At 36.7% G+C, this 14,256-nt stretch overlaps 1 protein-coding gene across 1 annotated transcript in view; it reads left to right on the forward strand.

Moving 5' to 3' along the window:
• Positions 1 to 14,256, forward strand: part of CYLD (ubiquitin carboxyl-terminal hydrolase CYLD) — a 189,756-nt gene that overhangs the window by 78,441 nt on the left and 97,059 nt on the right. Inside the window, exon 4 of the mRNA XM_068294068.1 lies at positions 10,893 to 11,034. Within this exon, the coding sequence (XP_068150169.1) occupies positions 10,893 to 11,034 (142 nt within the window). The remainder of the gene's footprint in view (positions 1 to 10,892; positions 11,035 to 14,256) is intronic.

Raw genomic sequence — 14,256 nt, forward strand, 5'->3', positions numbered from 1 at the left:
GGCTGAGATACTGGCACTGGATAGAAATGTAGAATTCTGATCCGCTGATAGCTACGTTGTTAAGAATTGATCCAATTAGACAAACGATTAAATGTTATTGCGAATGGGTCGATAGATGATAAGTTCCGCATCACGATTACTGAGATATACATAGTTGCACGCCCTGTGGTAACACTTCTGATTTGGCCTTGCTTAATCGATGGTACTGGAATCCTAATCAAGAACCTGTTAAAACACTCGTTCCTCAACAGATTTGGAACGCAACACCAGCAAACCACTGCATTAAATATCCAAACAAGCTGCGTAAACTCTACATTTGTTTTCGTGTACTGCCTACCATGCTTTTAAAACTCCGAAAAGGAATTCACTGATTTATGCAACACACTCGTACAACACAATGATCGACCCATTTAATGAGATCAATTGCGTGGAACCGGGAAGACCTACATACTGGTCCGTAGACTCACGCAAAGTGAACGACTTAATTGATGCTGAACTGTGCAGAGACACTGCTATTTTTAACTTCCAGTGACTTGCCTGTGTTTTTTACTCAACTAACAAGACATCAAGTCTTTGCACGCCCATACAGGCTTATACATAACAAAACAAATCGCCGTAAAATATCTACCCCACCTACTACAAAAATTTAATTTCCTTAACAATTGAATCATTTAGCCAACAAAAAAAAAAAAGAGCCCATAGGCCCTGGACAACAGCAGCTGAGCGACGACACAATAAAAAAAAAAAAACGGCGAACTCTACCCATTGGCGGAGAAGCAGCAGCGAACAGGATCATCAGTTAAGAGATGAATTAAAATAGTTATAAGTATATGCATCAACCTACATATTTTATTATTCTCATTATATAAATTAAATCGATATCCTATAAGACAAAAATGTTCACTAATAAGGCTGCAAAAGTGTTAGAGAAGCAAGCAGGGTTACATACCAGGTTAAGGCATTTAGAAGCACTAGATCCTATAAGCATAACTAGCAAAGTTGTAGAGGAAGTAAAAGAGATAAGGAAGCAATGGATACCTAATCACGAAAAATTGATCCAGACTGCTCCCAATTTCGATCATGATTATTTCACAAATAAAATACATGAAGAAGCGTTAACGATAGTTGCCAAAATTATAGCCACAGGAGAGTCAGAAAAACCAGACACTAGTAAGTCGGTGTTCATTGAAGCAGGAGAGAACAGTACAGAGATGTTTGAAAATAGCAAAGGAGAGTCGCGCGGGGATGCGACCTCTAGTAATGAGGACGCTAATGTTAACCAGGAGATATTTTTGGATAGAGCCCAACAGCTCCAGGAATATTTGGATAGAGTAGTCAAAGATTTACGCACTTTAGACAATTCAACAGGCAATGAGACATGCATAGTATATGTTAATAAGATCAATTATTTATGGGAGAAAGTTTAGGCGTGTCAGGTACTGACAAATAATGCAAGATTAAAGAATACTATGGATGATTTAGAATTCGATGTCCGGAATTCAGTATCAGTGTTAGAAATGAAAATGAACAATAGTGAAAACTGTAAGAGTGAGAACGTTACCGAGGGAGGCGAACTACCGGTGTTGCCAAAGATTAAGGTACCCACATTTTCTCGAGAGGCTAAAGAATGGGACCTGTTTGTGGAGTTATTTACAGAATTAATTGAAAAAAGAGAAGATTTAAAGAGTGTAAAAGGAGTGCCTGACATTATTAATGAGTCAATGCACTTAATTAAAATTAAAGCAAATTTGTCCGATGAAGTTGACGTAATACTCGCTCAACGCATACCTCGGAAATTTGACAGAGAGACACTATAATTGTATGAGAGTCAGATTAGAAAAACAAGGCAGATACAATTGCTATTTGATGTCATGGAATACTTGGAGCAAAGATATTGCTCGCTAAGTGCCATGAGAAAGGAAGATAAAAAACCGTTACAGAAAACGTCGGTTGTAGGTTTCAATGATAGTTGTCCGATCTGCAAAGGACCCTGGCATAACGCACTTCTATGCTATAAGTTTAAAGCGCTAACAGCCCTAAAGAATGGGTGGAAATAGCCAAAAAAGTGCAATTGTGCACACGATGCTTGAAGCATTGAAGCAACAAGAGATGCAATAATGAAATGGTCTGCTCATTTTGCAGCAGAGGACACCATACCTTACTCCATTTTGAAGAAAATCAGGAGAGCGTTAATAGCTGTGTAACGGCACAACAAAAATTGTTGGCTACATCTCTAGTACAAGTAAAAACTGTAGATGGTATCCTCCATCTCCAAGACTCTAAGAGCCCTTATTGATAGTGGTTTACAGAGTACCATTTTGTCTGAAGAAGCCGCTTAAATATTGAAATTACGTAAAATTAAACAATATACAGAAATAAGTGGCGTGTCCTCAATAAAAGCCAAAAAATCAAAATATAAAGTAAAAATAGATGTGAAGACGCGAAATCCACGGGATAAACTTCTTAATGTTGAGGCAGTTGTGTTGCCAAATTTAATGAAAGCTCTTCCGTTAAATATAGCAAACGTGGATATGTCAAAATGACAATCCTACGTACTCGCTGGCCCCACCTTCAATAAACCTGGTAGGGTTGACATGATAATAGACGTATATACCCAAATCTTAAAAGATAAATGGCCTACTGGGTCAAAATACTAAATTTGGTTGGATCGTTTCGGCATGCACCAAATCAAAAATGAATAAATCTGTAGTGGCACCAACAATAGATGTTACAGGTTTTAAAAAGCGTTGGGAGAAGAAAAAAGGTAAATGTGAAAATAAATACAACACAAATCCAAACAAACTCAACAACAAAAGAAAACACGAAAAAACCTTTCGGTACCCGGCAGGACCTCACCTTAGAGGTAAGATAAAAGCTGAGGTAAAAGAAAAAGGTTTAAGGCCCCCGGCAGGACCTCAGTTCGGAGGTAAAGTAAAATTTGGGGAAGAAAAAGTATATATCCCAGAGCCAGTACAAAATGAAAATATTCATATGGCAAACGTTAAATTAAATAATGATCATCTAAAAAATAGTGTCAAAATAGATTCCGGTAAATTGTCCGAGTCTATAGTACAAAAAAGGCAGATATTGCAAAATGTTCATAAAGGGGCAACATTTAAACAGAATAAACGCTCAAATTTCAGCTACCAGCGAAATGTCAAAACAGTGGAGCATAAGCCACATTGGTCTAAGACGAGAGATAGAAGTAGTTGGTCTTCAAAGTCTGCACCATATAAAAAGGCTAGAAGTCAACACAGTAATACATATCAGGAGTGGGTAGATATCCCGAAACAAAAATTGTTAGGCATCGGACAATATTAGTAAACCTTTTTGGTAAATCATACAAAATAATAGGAAGTCAGTTTATTAGAAGGATAACATTGATTTGCTAGGGTTAACTTCTCTCATGTAGCTCGTCATGCTTCTTTAACAACAGTTATCTTACTAATAATAATATTAATAATAATAATTTGTTTTGGCGGCCCTTTGCAGAATGTTTAAGAATAAACATCTTGTTCATCTGAAGCGGCTTCACCAAATCAGATGCACTGAAGAAAACATAATACAATTGAACTTTTTGTCATAAAAAACTAACTAAAACTCATATGCTAATGACTAGAATTACAATCAGCCTCACACATTGTAGGAAAACACTTGTAATTTTAAACTAACCCAAAAGATTACAACGGCAGGAGGTTATGTAGCCGAAGCCGTGCCCAAGATAATAATAATTTTCAACCCCCGATTCATAGGCCTTTTTAGATAAAACGTTCTTCTACATTGATGGCTAATAGGTAAGGAAAGAGTTACCAAAAATATATACCCGGTCGAAGTTAGCCCCGGCCCTCTGGTTTTTTTTACCTATAGCCATCAAAGTGGAAAAACGTTTTTTCTGAAAAGGCTAAAGTTTGCAAAAAAAACAACCTACAATCTTAACATAGGAAAAAGCTAAGATATTCATCAAAATCACTGTTTTAGATCGTTCCTATGGGAGCTATATGATATAGTCACCCGATCTTGATCAAATTTGGCACAGTAGTTTATAGGCGTAATAAACTCTCTAATATTAAGTTTCACGATAGCTCAGAAAATAACGAAGTTATTGAGAAAAGATACTGTTCGTGACTTTGGCGTTTGTGTGGAGCTTTATAATATATACTATATATGGTCGGAAATGCTTCCTTTTTTGAATTGCACACTTCTGACCAAAATTAATATACCCTTTTCGCAAGGGTACAAAAAGAAAATTCAATGTAAACTTATACTAAAATCTCTTCCAAACTACTGCTATATAAAATATGTACTGTGGAGCCCTATGTTGACTCATTTTACTAAATCCTGATCACTTCGTCTGTTCTGAAGACGAATAAAAAATCTTTCTTGGAAAATTATACTCCTCGCTTGTACTTAAAAATAATTCCAGAATGCTCTTCGCATCTGCATCACTTTCTTCGTGATTAAGGTTAGGTTACGGTTGTGGAAAAGTTTGGGTTTAGTACATCCCTTTACTTTCATCCTCCATGATTTACTTTAGGTTAAGATTGGGGAAAAAGGTTTTGTACATTCTTCTACATTTCCTCTATTAGGCAAGAATTTTTCCCAGCATGTGTTCTGGTTGCAGGCTCTAGATTACAGGTGAGGCAGGATAAGCGCGAAGCGCTATGTTGACATATGGATATAAATGTCTCAACATTCGAAATTTTCACTTTGCTGCGCTGACGCCGTATCTACTTATAATAACACTTCATAATAGACTTGGGTAAAAGCAGCTCATCGAGGTGAACTGGCTCATTCATTCTTTTTTTCCGAAGTGAGCCAACTCACTCGTTTGGCTCACTGGCTCACTTGCTGATAGCTCGTGACCCGATAGTAAAATACGTTACATTTTAAGCCATTTAAAAATATTCCATATTTTAAATTTTTTTTTCTTTGAACTAGCAGAACAAACTTTTAATTAAAAATATATTTTTTAGCTGCCATCATTGGGAATTTAACAAAATTATAAGATAAAATTTAACAGAAAATTAAAAAAATATAAACATTCTTTGAGATACATTCATTGAACGCAAATTGAGCCATAAGAGTGAGTGAGCAAAACTGAGCTAGTTAGCAAAACTGAACTACTGAGTCAAATGAGCTAGTGAGCCAAAATGAGCCATATTGAAGGACCCAGCTCAGTGGCTCAGTTCAGTGAACTATTCATTTTGGCTCACTCACTCATGAGCTACCCAAGCCTACTACATAAGACACAAAACTATTTTGGGAATTTATTGATTTACCTCTAATACCATCCAATGCAATAGTTACATACACTAATTCTCGGATTTCCACAATCGATCGTCGTTTAAGAACTTGACGTTCTGACGCGTTCAGTTCGCACTCAAAAGTTGAGACCGCTGGGGAAACAATTTCCGATGGCTGTTAAAAAGAAAATATATATATAACAATGCACAATACTCCGAGAATTATTGCAATGAAATTATTTTATATTATTTAAGGGCTAACTTAGTAATATTGAAATTATAAGCTAGCTTATTACGTGGCAATGGCAGCAAAAATTGCATTCGCTGAGAATGTGTTCGATTGAGATGGTGTCGTTGTAAAAGCGGCATGTTGGGGGAGATTGATCGATGTAGTGTATGTGGGTTATTTTGGAGTGTCCGAGTCTAAATCTGGTTATTATTATTTGGTCTCTTCTCGAGAGGGATAATGAGTTTCTTCTAGTTTATGTGGGTTGTTTGCTTGGTACCAGGTTGATGTTTCGGTTATGTTGGATTGTAGTTTTGTGAGGTATGTATGTATTTGTTTTTTAAGTATTTTTGTATGTCTTGTACGTTAAAGTTTTCCTTTGTTATTAGAGGCCGTTTCGCTGCATTTTTAGCAGAGGTATCTGCTAGTTGGTTTCCTGCTAATACTACGTGCCCGTGCAACCAGAGTAGTCTGAATTTGGGGAAGTTTTTTTTGCATAATATTGCGAGCGTATGAAGGGTAATGTTCATTGTTATTTTTGTTGTTAATTGCTTCTATTGCAGAGAGTGAGTCGGTGCATATGGAGAATTTACCTCTTTTATTTTTGAGGGTTTGTAGAGCTTCTACTATTGCAATGAGTTCTGCATGTGTTTTTATACCCTTGCAGAGGGTATCATAAAATTGGTCGGATGTTTGTAACGCACAGAAGGAGACGTCTCCTTTCCCATAAAGTATATGTACATATATATGTATATTCTTGATCAGCATGAGAAGGTGAGTTGATATAGCCATGTCCGTCTGTCCGTCCGGCCGTCATCTTAGAGCTATCGGGATGAAACGATATTTGATCTACTTATAGCCCGGAGCAATTAAAGTATGAAATTTGTCAGGATCGGACCACTATATCATATAGCTACAGAAGAAACATAAATGAAGAATGGAGTATCTCTATGAAATTTATTAATATGATAGTTTTGGATATAAGACATCAGATCCCGAAATTTCAATCAGATCGGATAAAGAGAACATAAGTTACAGTCAATATGAATCGATTACACATTACACATATATCTGTTAATGACTGTACAGAACGATCGGTGAAAAACAGTGACGTGGATCAAAATCTTAGTTATTTCCTATGCAAGGATTGTAAGCCCTTCTGTCACAACCTTTAGCCTTTTTAGAAAAAAACGTTTTTCCACTTTGATTGGAAAAAAAAAAATTATTTTGGTTATGATTACCAAAAAAAAAATGCAAGGGTATGCAAACTTTGACGCGATCGAAGTTAGCCCGGGCCCTCCGGTTTTTAGTTGTGATGAGTATTCTTCTGTGAGTTTTGAAAATGGCTTTGTCGGATATAAAAATGGGAAGGTTTCGAGTATAAGTTTTGTGCATTTCTTGGATTGGAGTTGAAGAGGTTGATTATGATAGGGAAGTGGATCAAAGAGATCATTTATCATCGTTTAGTAGGATGTAAATTGATTGGGCTATGAGTTTTTCAAGTATTTTTCCTCTAAGATTATTGGTGTTTGAGCCCCAGTATTTATGCTAACCGTTAAAGTCGCCAGTGATTAGCACGTGTATGTTTGAGGTTTCCAGTACATTTGGATATTATTCATAGAAAATCTCTTGTTTGGTTTAATGTAGGCTGAACTTATTCTAAATTTGAGGTTTGACGTGAATTCTGCGGATACTGCGTCGAAATTACCGTTTAATGTAATTTCTTGAATTTGTAGGGAGTTGTGTATCAAGAACACTACGCCCCTATTGAAGTTAATTGTTATTAAGGTGTAGTTGATTAAAATAGGGATGCGGTGGATGTGTATTCTACAATAACCCGATTTTGATTACACAGGCCGAAATGATTTTTGCTGACGTTAACTTGAGAGGTGTTCTTAACTAATTCGGGTACGCTGATTCTAACTGCATACTTGGTTTTTGTCCATCCCGTCTAGATTTTGTGAAATCTGGAGATCTGGGGTTGAAAAATAGGCACCCAAAAGTATACTATAGAAAGTTTGAAACAAAAATGTTCAACTTTTTTTACGGATTTTAGAATATTTTGTGTAAGAAAATTAGTTCTTGTTTGCACATATAACTAATAAACAATGTGTAAGACGCAGCAAATTCCCACAATTCTTTAAAATTTAAAAGCAGACAATTCTTGAAATCCCTATAGCATACTTTTTGGTTGAAATTTTACTCATTATAGAACTATATCCGGAGTGTAAGATATTATCCATTATAACAAAGGCATAACTCTTTGATATTTTGTAAATTCCTTTTTAATCAAGCCTAATATATTAATAGGATAAAATAATACTGTTTTTGGTACAATATTATGCTTATATCATGGAAAAATATATTGCAATTTTATTTTTTCATTTTAAATAAATTGAACGCAATTTTTTTCGAAATCCTGACGTGATGGAGAAAAACTAAGTACAGGGCCGTGATTAGCAGCCCCCAATTACTATAGGAGACCTATTGAACTTCAAACACTTTTTCATGACCTCAAAAATGTCGGCCTGTGTTATTGTTAAGAAAGTGACTAATGAGGTGGGAAATAAAAAAAATATAAGAGATTAAAACATTTAATAAGATATGTCGCATCTAAGACCCACTTCTGAGAATGTCGGTTGTAAATCCCATTACCCAGTAGAAGATTGTAGATGGAGAAGCTGTCAGGAAGGCTTCGGCGGGGAGTGCGGCTTACAGGAACAATAGAAATGCGAGACTCGTTCGGCGAATGCGAAGGACGAACTATGCATTTTTCCAGTAGCTAACATTTGACATTCATAACAATAGGTCAGAGCGCAAACGGTGTTCGGTATGGTTTCGTATGACATGGTACGTTTGATGTTAAAGCAATTTTCATTTTTGATATTGAGCATTTATTTGAGCATTTTTCGTTGGTCTTCTGCACGAAACAAGCAGCATTATCTATTAAGACTTTTTCCAATTCCTCGTTTTCGGTATCCGTTCAATTTTGAGTCGTTTCTATTCGGCGTATGTTTTCGATAAAGCATTCCATCCCGACAAAGAATATCCTTACCCATTAAAACGTTTTCAACTATTAAGTCATTTTCCACTACAAGAATTTCGACTTAGTGACCTATCTTGTCAACAACGATCTTTGCATTTAGTTTTTGGTTACAGAAGAATTTTCCTCCTCCAAATCCATTCAGTGTTATTGCACATCGTTGCAAAACGCCTACGCCTTCGGCAAATGATTTTCGAATCATAGTACGAGTACTACCTGGATCGACGAATGCGTTGTTTTGTTTCCGTTAACTGAAATAAATTTACAAATATCTGCGTTGATGTTTGAGTCAATTTTATTTACTTTCGAAACGTTTTTAAATTTTTCAGGGCAGTTGGTAGAGTCGTGATTAGTACGATTACAATCTGACGAATAATGTCCCAATTTTTGACTATTAAAGCATTTGATTAACGGCTCCATCTTTTCTTTGAGTGTCCGTTTTATTACGGATTAATTGACTTCTGCGTATTACCGTTGGACTCACGTTTATTTTGAAAACTATGTGGATTATATTTGATTTCGTTATGAGCCGAATAAGCATGTATGTATATCTCGTTAAATTTCGTTACATGAGGTGTAGTGGTTTGATATCTTTCCCTTAAGATAGTAATCGTTGATGCCGTTTATAATATGTGTTACAATTGCTGAAGCAGATAACTCACCCTTTTTATCAATGGCTAGCATTTTATAAAAATAATTATTTGGTGATTCCGTTGTTTCCCGTTTGGTTTTCAGCATTTTTAAATGAACATCAGCTGCGTTGCTGATACATGGGAAGTCGTACAGAAATTTTGAAACAAATTCTGGCCATATTTAAAATTTTTCATCCGTTGCATCAAACCAGCAACGAGCTGCACCTTGCATCTTTTGTTGAACTGCAAAAATTCCCTTTCTGTCGTCCCAGTTACATGCGTTTTTCTGAGTTTCCACACGTTTAACAAACTGATGCGAATTCAATGATTTTACGTACGATGGATTAAATTCAGGAACAAGAGCTACAATTTCGTTAATGCTTCCAAATGAATGCCCAAAATTATTTTAAAGTCAGTCGCAGTTAAAGTCGTGTTGTTGTTGTCGTTGGGTCGCGAAATTCTAAGAATTTTCCAAATACTGACCTACATATGTGTTTGACCCACTTTTGCTTACGTAATTCCGTGACGTTGGAACAAAATAATCTTGCTGTTATGTAATAACGTTTTTCACTGCTGAATCGTAGCAATGTTACCATTTTGAAGAGTCGGAGCGAAGGGTAAGTGTTGTTGAGGCGCAACAATATAGCCGTGTTGCGATGTAACAATGTAATTGGGTTGCCGAGACGTAGCTGCATAACCGAGTTGCTGCGAAGTATCGACATAATCGTACTGCTGAGACGCAGCAGTGTTACCGATTTGCTGAAACGTAGCAACATTACCGTACTGATGAAGGGTAGCAGTGTTACCGAGTTGCTGAAACGTAGCAACATTGTCGTACTGCTGAGACGTAGCAGTGTTACCGAGTTGCCGAAACGTAGCAACATTACCGTACTGCTGAGACATAGCATTGTTTCTGAAACTTAGCCACATTATCGTAGGTACTGCTGAGACGAGGCAGTGTTTTCGTTTGGCAAATACGTTACGTTTGTTCGTTCGTTTGTCAAAATCACGTTTCTTTCTCCAGAAACTTCTTGTACCTTTACGTCACTGAGCTCAATGGGTGACGAAATCATTGCAGGTTGAAATGAACGCTTCTGCAATACTCTAATCGTTTTTTATAATTCGTTTATCTTTTTAGCTATTGATTGATTTTCCGCTTTGGTGTGTTGGTCGTCACTACAGATCGTGGTTAGTTTTCTCTGTAATTGTTCTCGATTTCTTGACGATGACAATCTAGCATGTCTACATTTTTGCTGCAAAGCATTATTGTTGTCTCTGTCATACTTGTATGTTCGTTGATTTTTCATTTCGCTTATACGTACGTTTAGGTAGATAATTTATATAAGTTTGTTAATTAATTTAGACTTAACAATTGAAAGACGTTTGCAAAGTGATTCCAGCGGCATCGTTCGTGATGGCCGTTCGTTACCACCGATCGTAGAAGCTTATTCGTTCGCACCCTTTTTTCTCAACGTTTTGCCAACTACTTCTTCTTCACTTATCGATAACACCAGTTCGCCCAGGGCTGAAGCCCTGTCTGGTGACACATACATATATGTAGAAAATTACATATAAATTCGAAAACAACACTCTATATCAGGGTTGTCCATGCAGTGTACTGAGATCCACGCTCAGTTTATTTTCCCTTTCAAATTCAAAACTTACACCTCTACGGCCTCATTCATGAAATGAAAGACTTATATTTTAAATTTGTTCTTTTTCCTTTTTTTTTTTTCTTATCATTGTAGCACCTCGTCAATGCTCTGTTTGTGGCAAATTAGCAGAACATGAATGCGGTCAATGCTATGGAAGCTTACAATCCGGATCAGGCCTTGAATGTACTGCATTTTGTCAAAAATGTCTTGAAACAGTACATCTACACTCCAAAAGGTTTGTTTTTAAAAAAGTATTATTACCACCTCAGGTGTTTCTATATTTATAATATTAGACCGTTCAAAGCTACAAATGGTTTTAAAATGGACACAGGGTATGACTTAAAATAGAGTTTTACCATTTAATACACACATATTTTTATAGGTACCCTTTTCAAAAAATTATCTATTTATTTTGGACAGAAGAGACGAGTTCATATAGCCATGTCCGTCCGTCCGTCCGTCTCCTTCTAGACCGTAAAAGCTACAGAGTTGAAATATTGCATTTAGGTAAAGTCACGAACAATGATTTTTTTACCATACACCATTATACCATTTATAGGGTGAAATGGTATATTAAAGTCGCCAAAATGTATGTAACAGGCAGAAGGAAGCTTCTCCGACCCTATAAAGTATATATATTCTTGATCAGGATCAACAGCCGAGTCGATCTAGCCATGTCCGTCTGTCCGTCCGTCCGTCCGTCCGTCCGTCCGTCCGTCTGTATGAACACGCAGATCTTGGAGTGTGTATTATGCACATTTCCAGACTTAATTGGAATTTCGGCCACGCCCCCCTACGCCCCCAGGTATCACATAAAACTGTTTTTCTTAAAAAGTATGACAGCTAGAGACATCAAATTTAGTTTGTATGCTCGTTTAATTAGCGCGCAGAAACTAATTGTTTAAACTTTTTGCCACGCCCCCTTCCGCCCCCGGAATTTACATAAAACTGATTTCCTTAAAAACTATGATAGCTTCCTACATTAAATTTGGTATGTAGACTAACTTAATAGACGCGCAGATACTGGCTATTTAAACATTTTGCCACGCCCACTTCCACCCCCGCAAATTAAACAGAACTGATTTTATCAAAAACTAACAAAGCTAAAGTCACCAAATTTAGTATTCATTCAAATTCGGCAGACTAATTATTCTTATCTATTTCTATCAAACTACCAAATTTTATTAAAATCGGACTAGAAACATGCAAAATATGAGTATGAACGTATTTTACTAAGCGGTCCACATGGCCAGAATTGCCCGTTGGCTAGTGGCGGCTCTAGAGTGCTCGTGTGTTCGTAGAGTGAGCGAGATAGCACATAGTATAAGACATGTAAAAACAATTTAATAGACAAACATTTGGTTTTCGAAATTTGAAATATTTGTTTCACCTGGTGTATGGTATACCCAAGTCGACGAGTCGACTTACTTGCTTCATTTTTTTTTAATAACTTCGTTATTATCTAAAATACTATCGTGAAATTTAATGTTTTGTGAGATAAATTCACCTATAAACGGTTGTGCCAAACTTGATCATGATTGGGTGACTATATCACCGAACGGAACGATCAATTGAGAACAGTGATATTTCTTAATTACTTCGTTACTTTTTATGCAAATGTCATAAAAATGTATAATGAACAAGATTGTGTGCCTATATCATACAGCTCCAATAGGATCAATCGGTTGAAAACAGTAACCTTCATCAATAACTTCGTTATTTGCTATGCTAAGACGTACAGTTTTTTTTTAGTACCTATAAATGCTGTTCGTATTTCGAATGTTATTCGATTAACTTGTTAAGTGTCCCGTGTTTTTCGATGGTGCCGAATTGGTGTGAGGGAATTGTGTTTTGGGATCTCAGAAACAAGATTAGTCGTAAGATAATAGTGCACCTTTTCCACCCTTTGAGAAGCCAAGTTTCACAATAGCGTTTAACAGTTTGTCGATGTATTGTACGGTTATGATAGAACGTTCGATGATAATTTTCTGTTTAATAAAGTCATGGCCTTTAGCATTTTTCGGCTTTACATGGTTTTAAATAAATTCAAATATATATTAACCGATTGTAGATCCAAGTAACTGTTTTTGTAGGAGCGCTTAAAGTTGGAAAAGCTTTCCACAGGGGATGTTTGGTGCTGGTTAAACTGAGGGTTTCTATGTATTTTCTTTGAGCACTGCTTGGGACTATGCGAAGTTTTGATACTGGTGAGCGAGTGCTCTGCCCTTCTCTTCTGACGTTGTTTTTCCGTTGCCGCCGGTTTGTAGGCCTGTCATCAAGTTCAGTGTAAGTAGAGGCAGGTGGGATAGATACTCATGCTACAGCTCCCCTCATTGGCACAAGTGCAAGGGCACACATGTCAATGTCGTCTACAGACAATGAGTGGCCACCGCTTGTTTGGACACTTATAGCAGCTGATTGTAGGTGTAATGTTTCAAATCTGCCGAAGAACGAGTGTTTTATACGGTTTTTGATTAAGATACGAGAAACGCCCTGAGCTTTGCCGTCTGGATGATTTGTTGCGTAGAATATATATTTTGGTATTTGAAGAATTTTTTTTGTTCTTAAATGTGTTTCCGATATCAGCATGACATCGATTTCACTTGAGAATAGTAATATTTCGTTTTTGTGCTTAGAGATGCCTTTAGCATTCCAAAGTCATAGACGTAGTGAAGTAATTATTTATTATGAACAAGCTTCCGGATGAGCAGATTTTGATTCCGTATCAGTTCCTGATGCGCAGTACGTTCAAGTGGCCCTTACGACACAAGGACAAAGCCTATTATTGCCGATCTCCCAGCCGACCGACCGAGGGGTGAAGCCAAATAATGCACAGCACGAATCGCGTGGACAATGACACAATAGAAAAAACAGACAAACAAATAATACTATAGCTATCTCTTAACTAAATATGAAAGGATAGATGTTTTAAGTATATTAATAGAAGACTCTAAACAGACTACAATAGATAGAAGGCTGTAATCAATTCAGAGGACCCTAAACGGTTTATGCATGGCATAGGTAAAAGAACAACGATTAAAAGTAAAGGAATAATAGGATGTCTACCGACAGATAACCTGAGCTAATAACTTAGGCGACTCAATTTCACAATTTAGGAGCTTGTGAATAAAAATAACACCAAGCATAATTCAACTTGAGTACGAAGCCAAATTGCCATTTCGATTGCAGCTTAAGCCACGAAGAGCAAATAGCCAAAAACTGCTTTTGAACGGATTTAACGGATATTACGGTGACCTTATGCAAGATGCATACTCTAAAATAGGACTCATGGCCCTTGCGACCGTGGTGAAAATATAGATTAAAGATTAACTTAATACGCCCAAATCATTAATTTTTTTTAGACCTTCTATGGGACTATTGTTTAGAAAATAAGTGAGCAGTTGAGGAGAGTTACGATAAAAAGTCATTACCTTACATTTGGTAGTGTTTAGATTTA

The sequence above is a fragment of the Drosophila tropicalis genome, unplaced genomic scaffold (genome assembly GCF_018151085.1).
Source record: "Drosophila tropicalis isolate 14030-0801.00 unplaced genomic scaffold, ASM1815108v1 contig_806, whole genome shotgun sequence".
NCBI classification, from domain to species: domain Eukaryota; kingdom Metazoa; phylum Arthropoda; class Insecta; order Diptera; family Drosophilidae; genus Drosophila; species Drosophila tropicalis.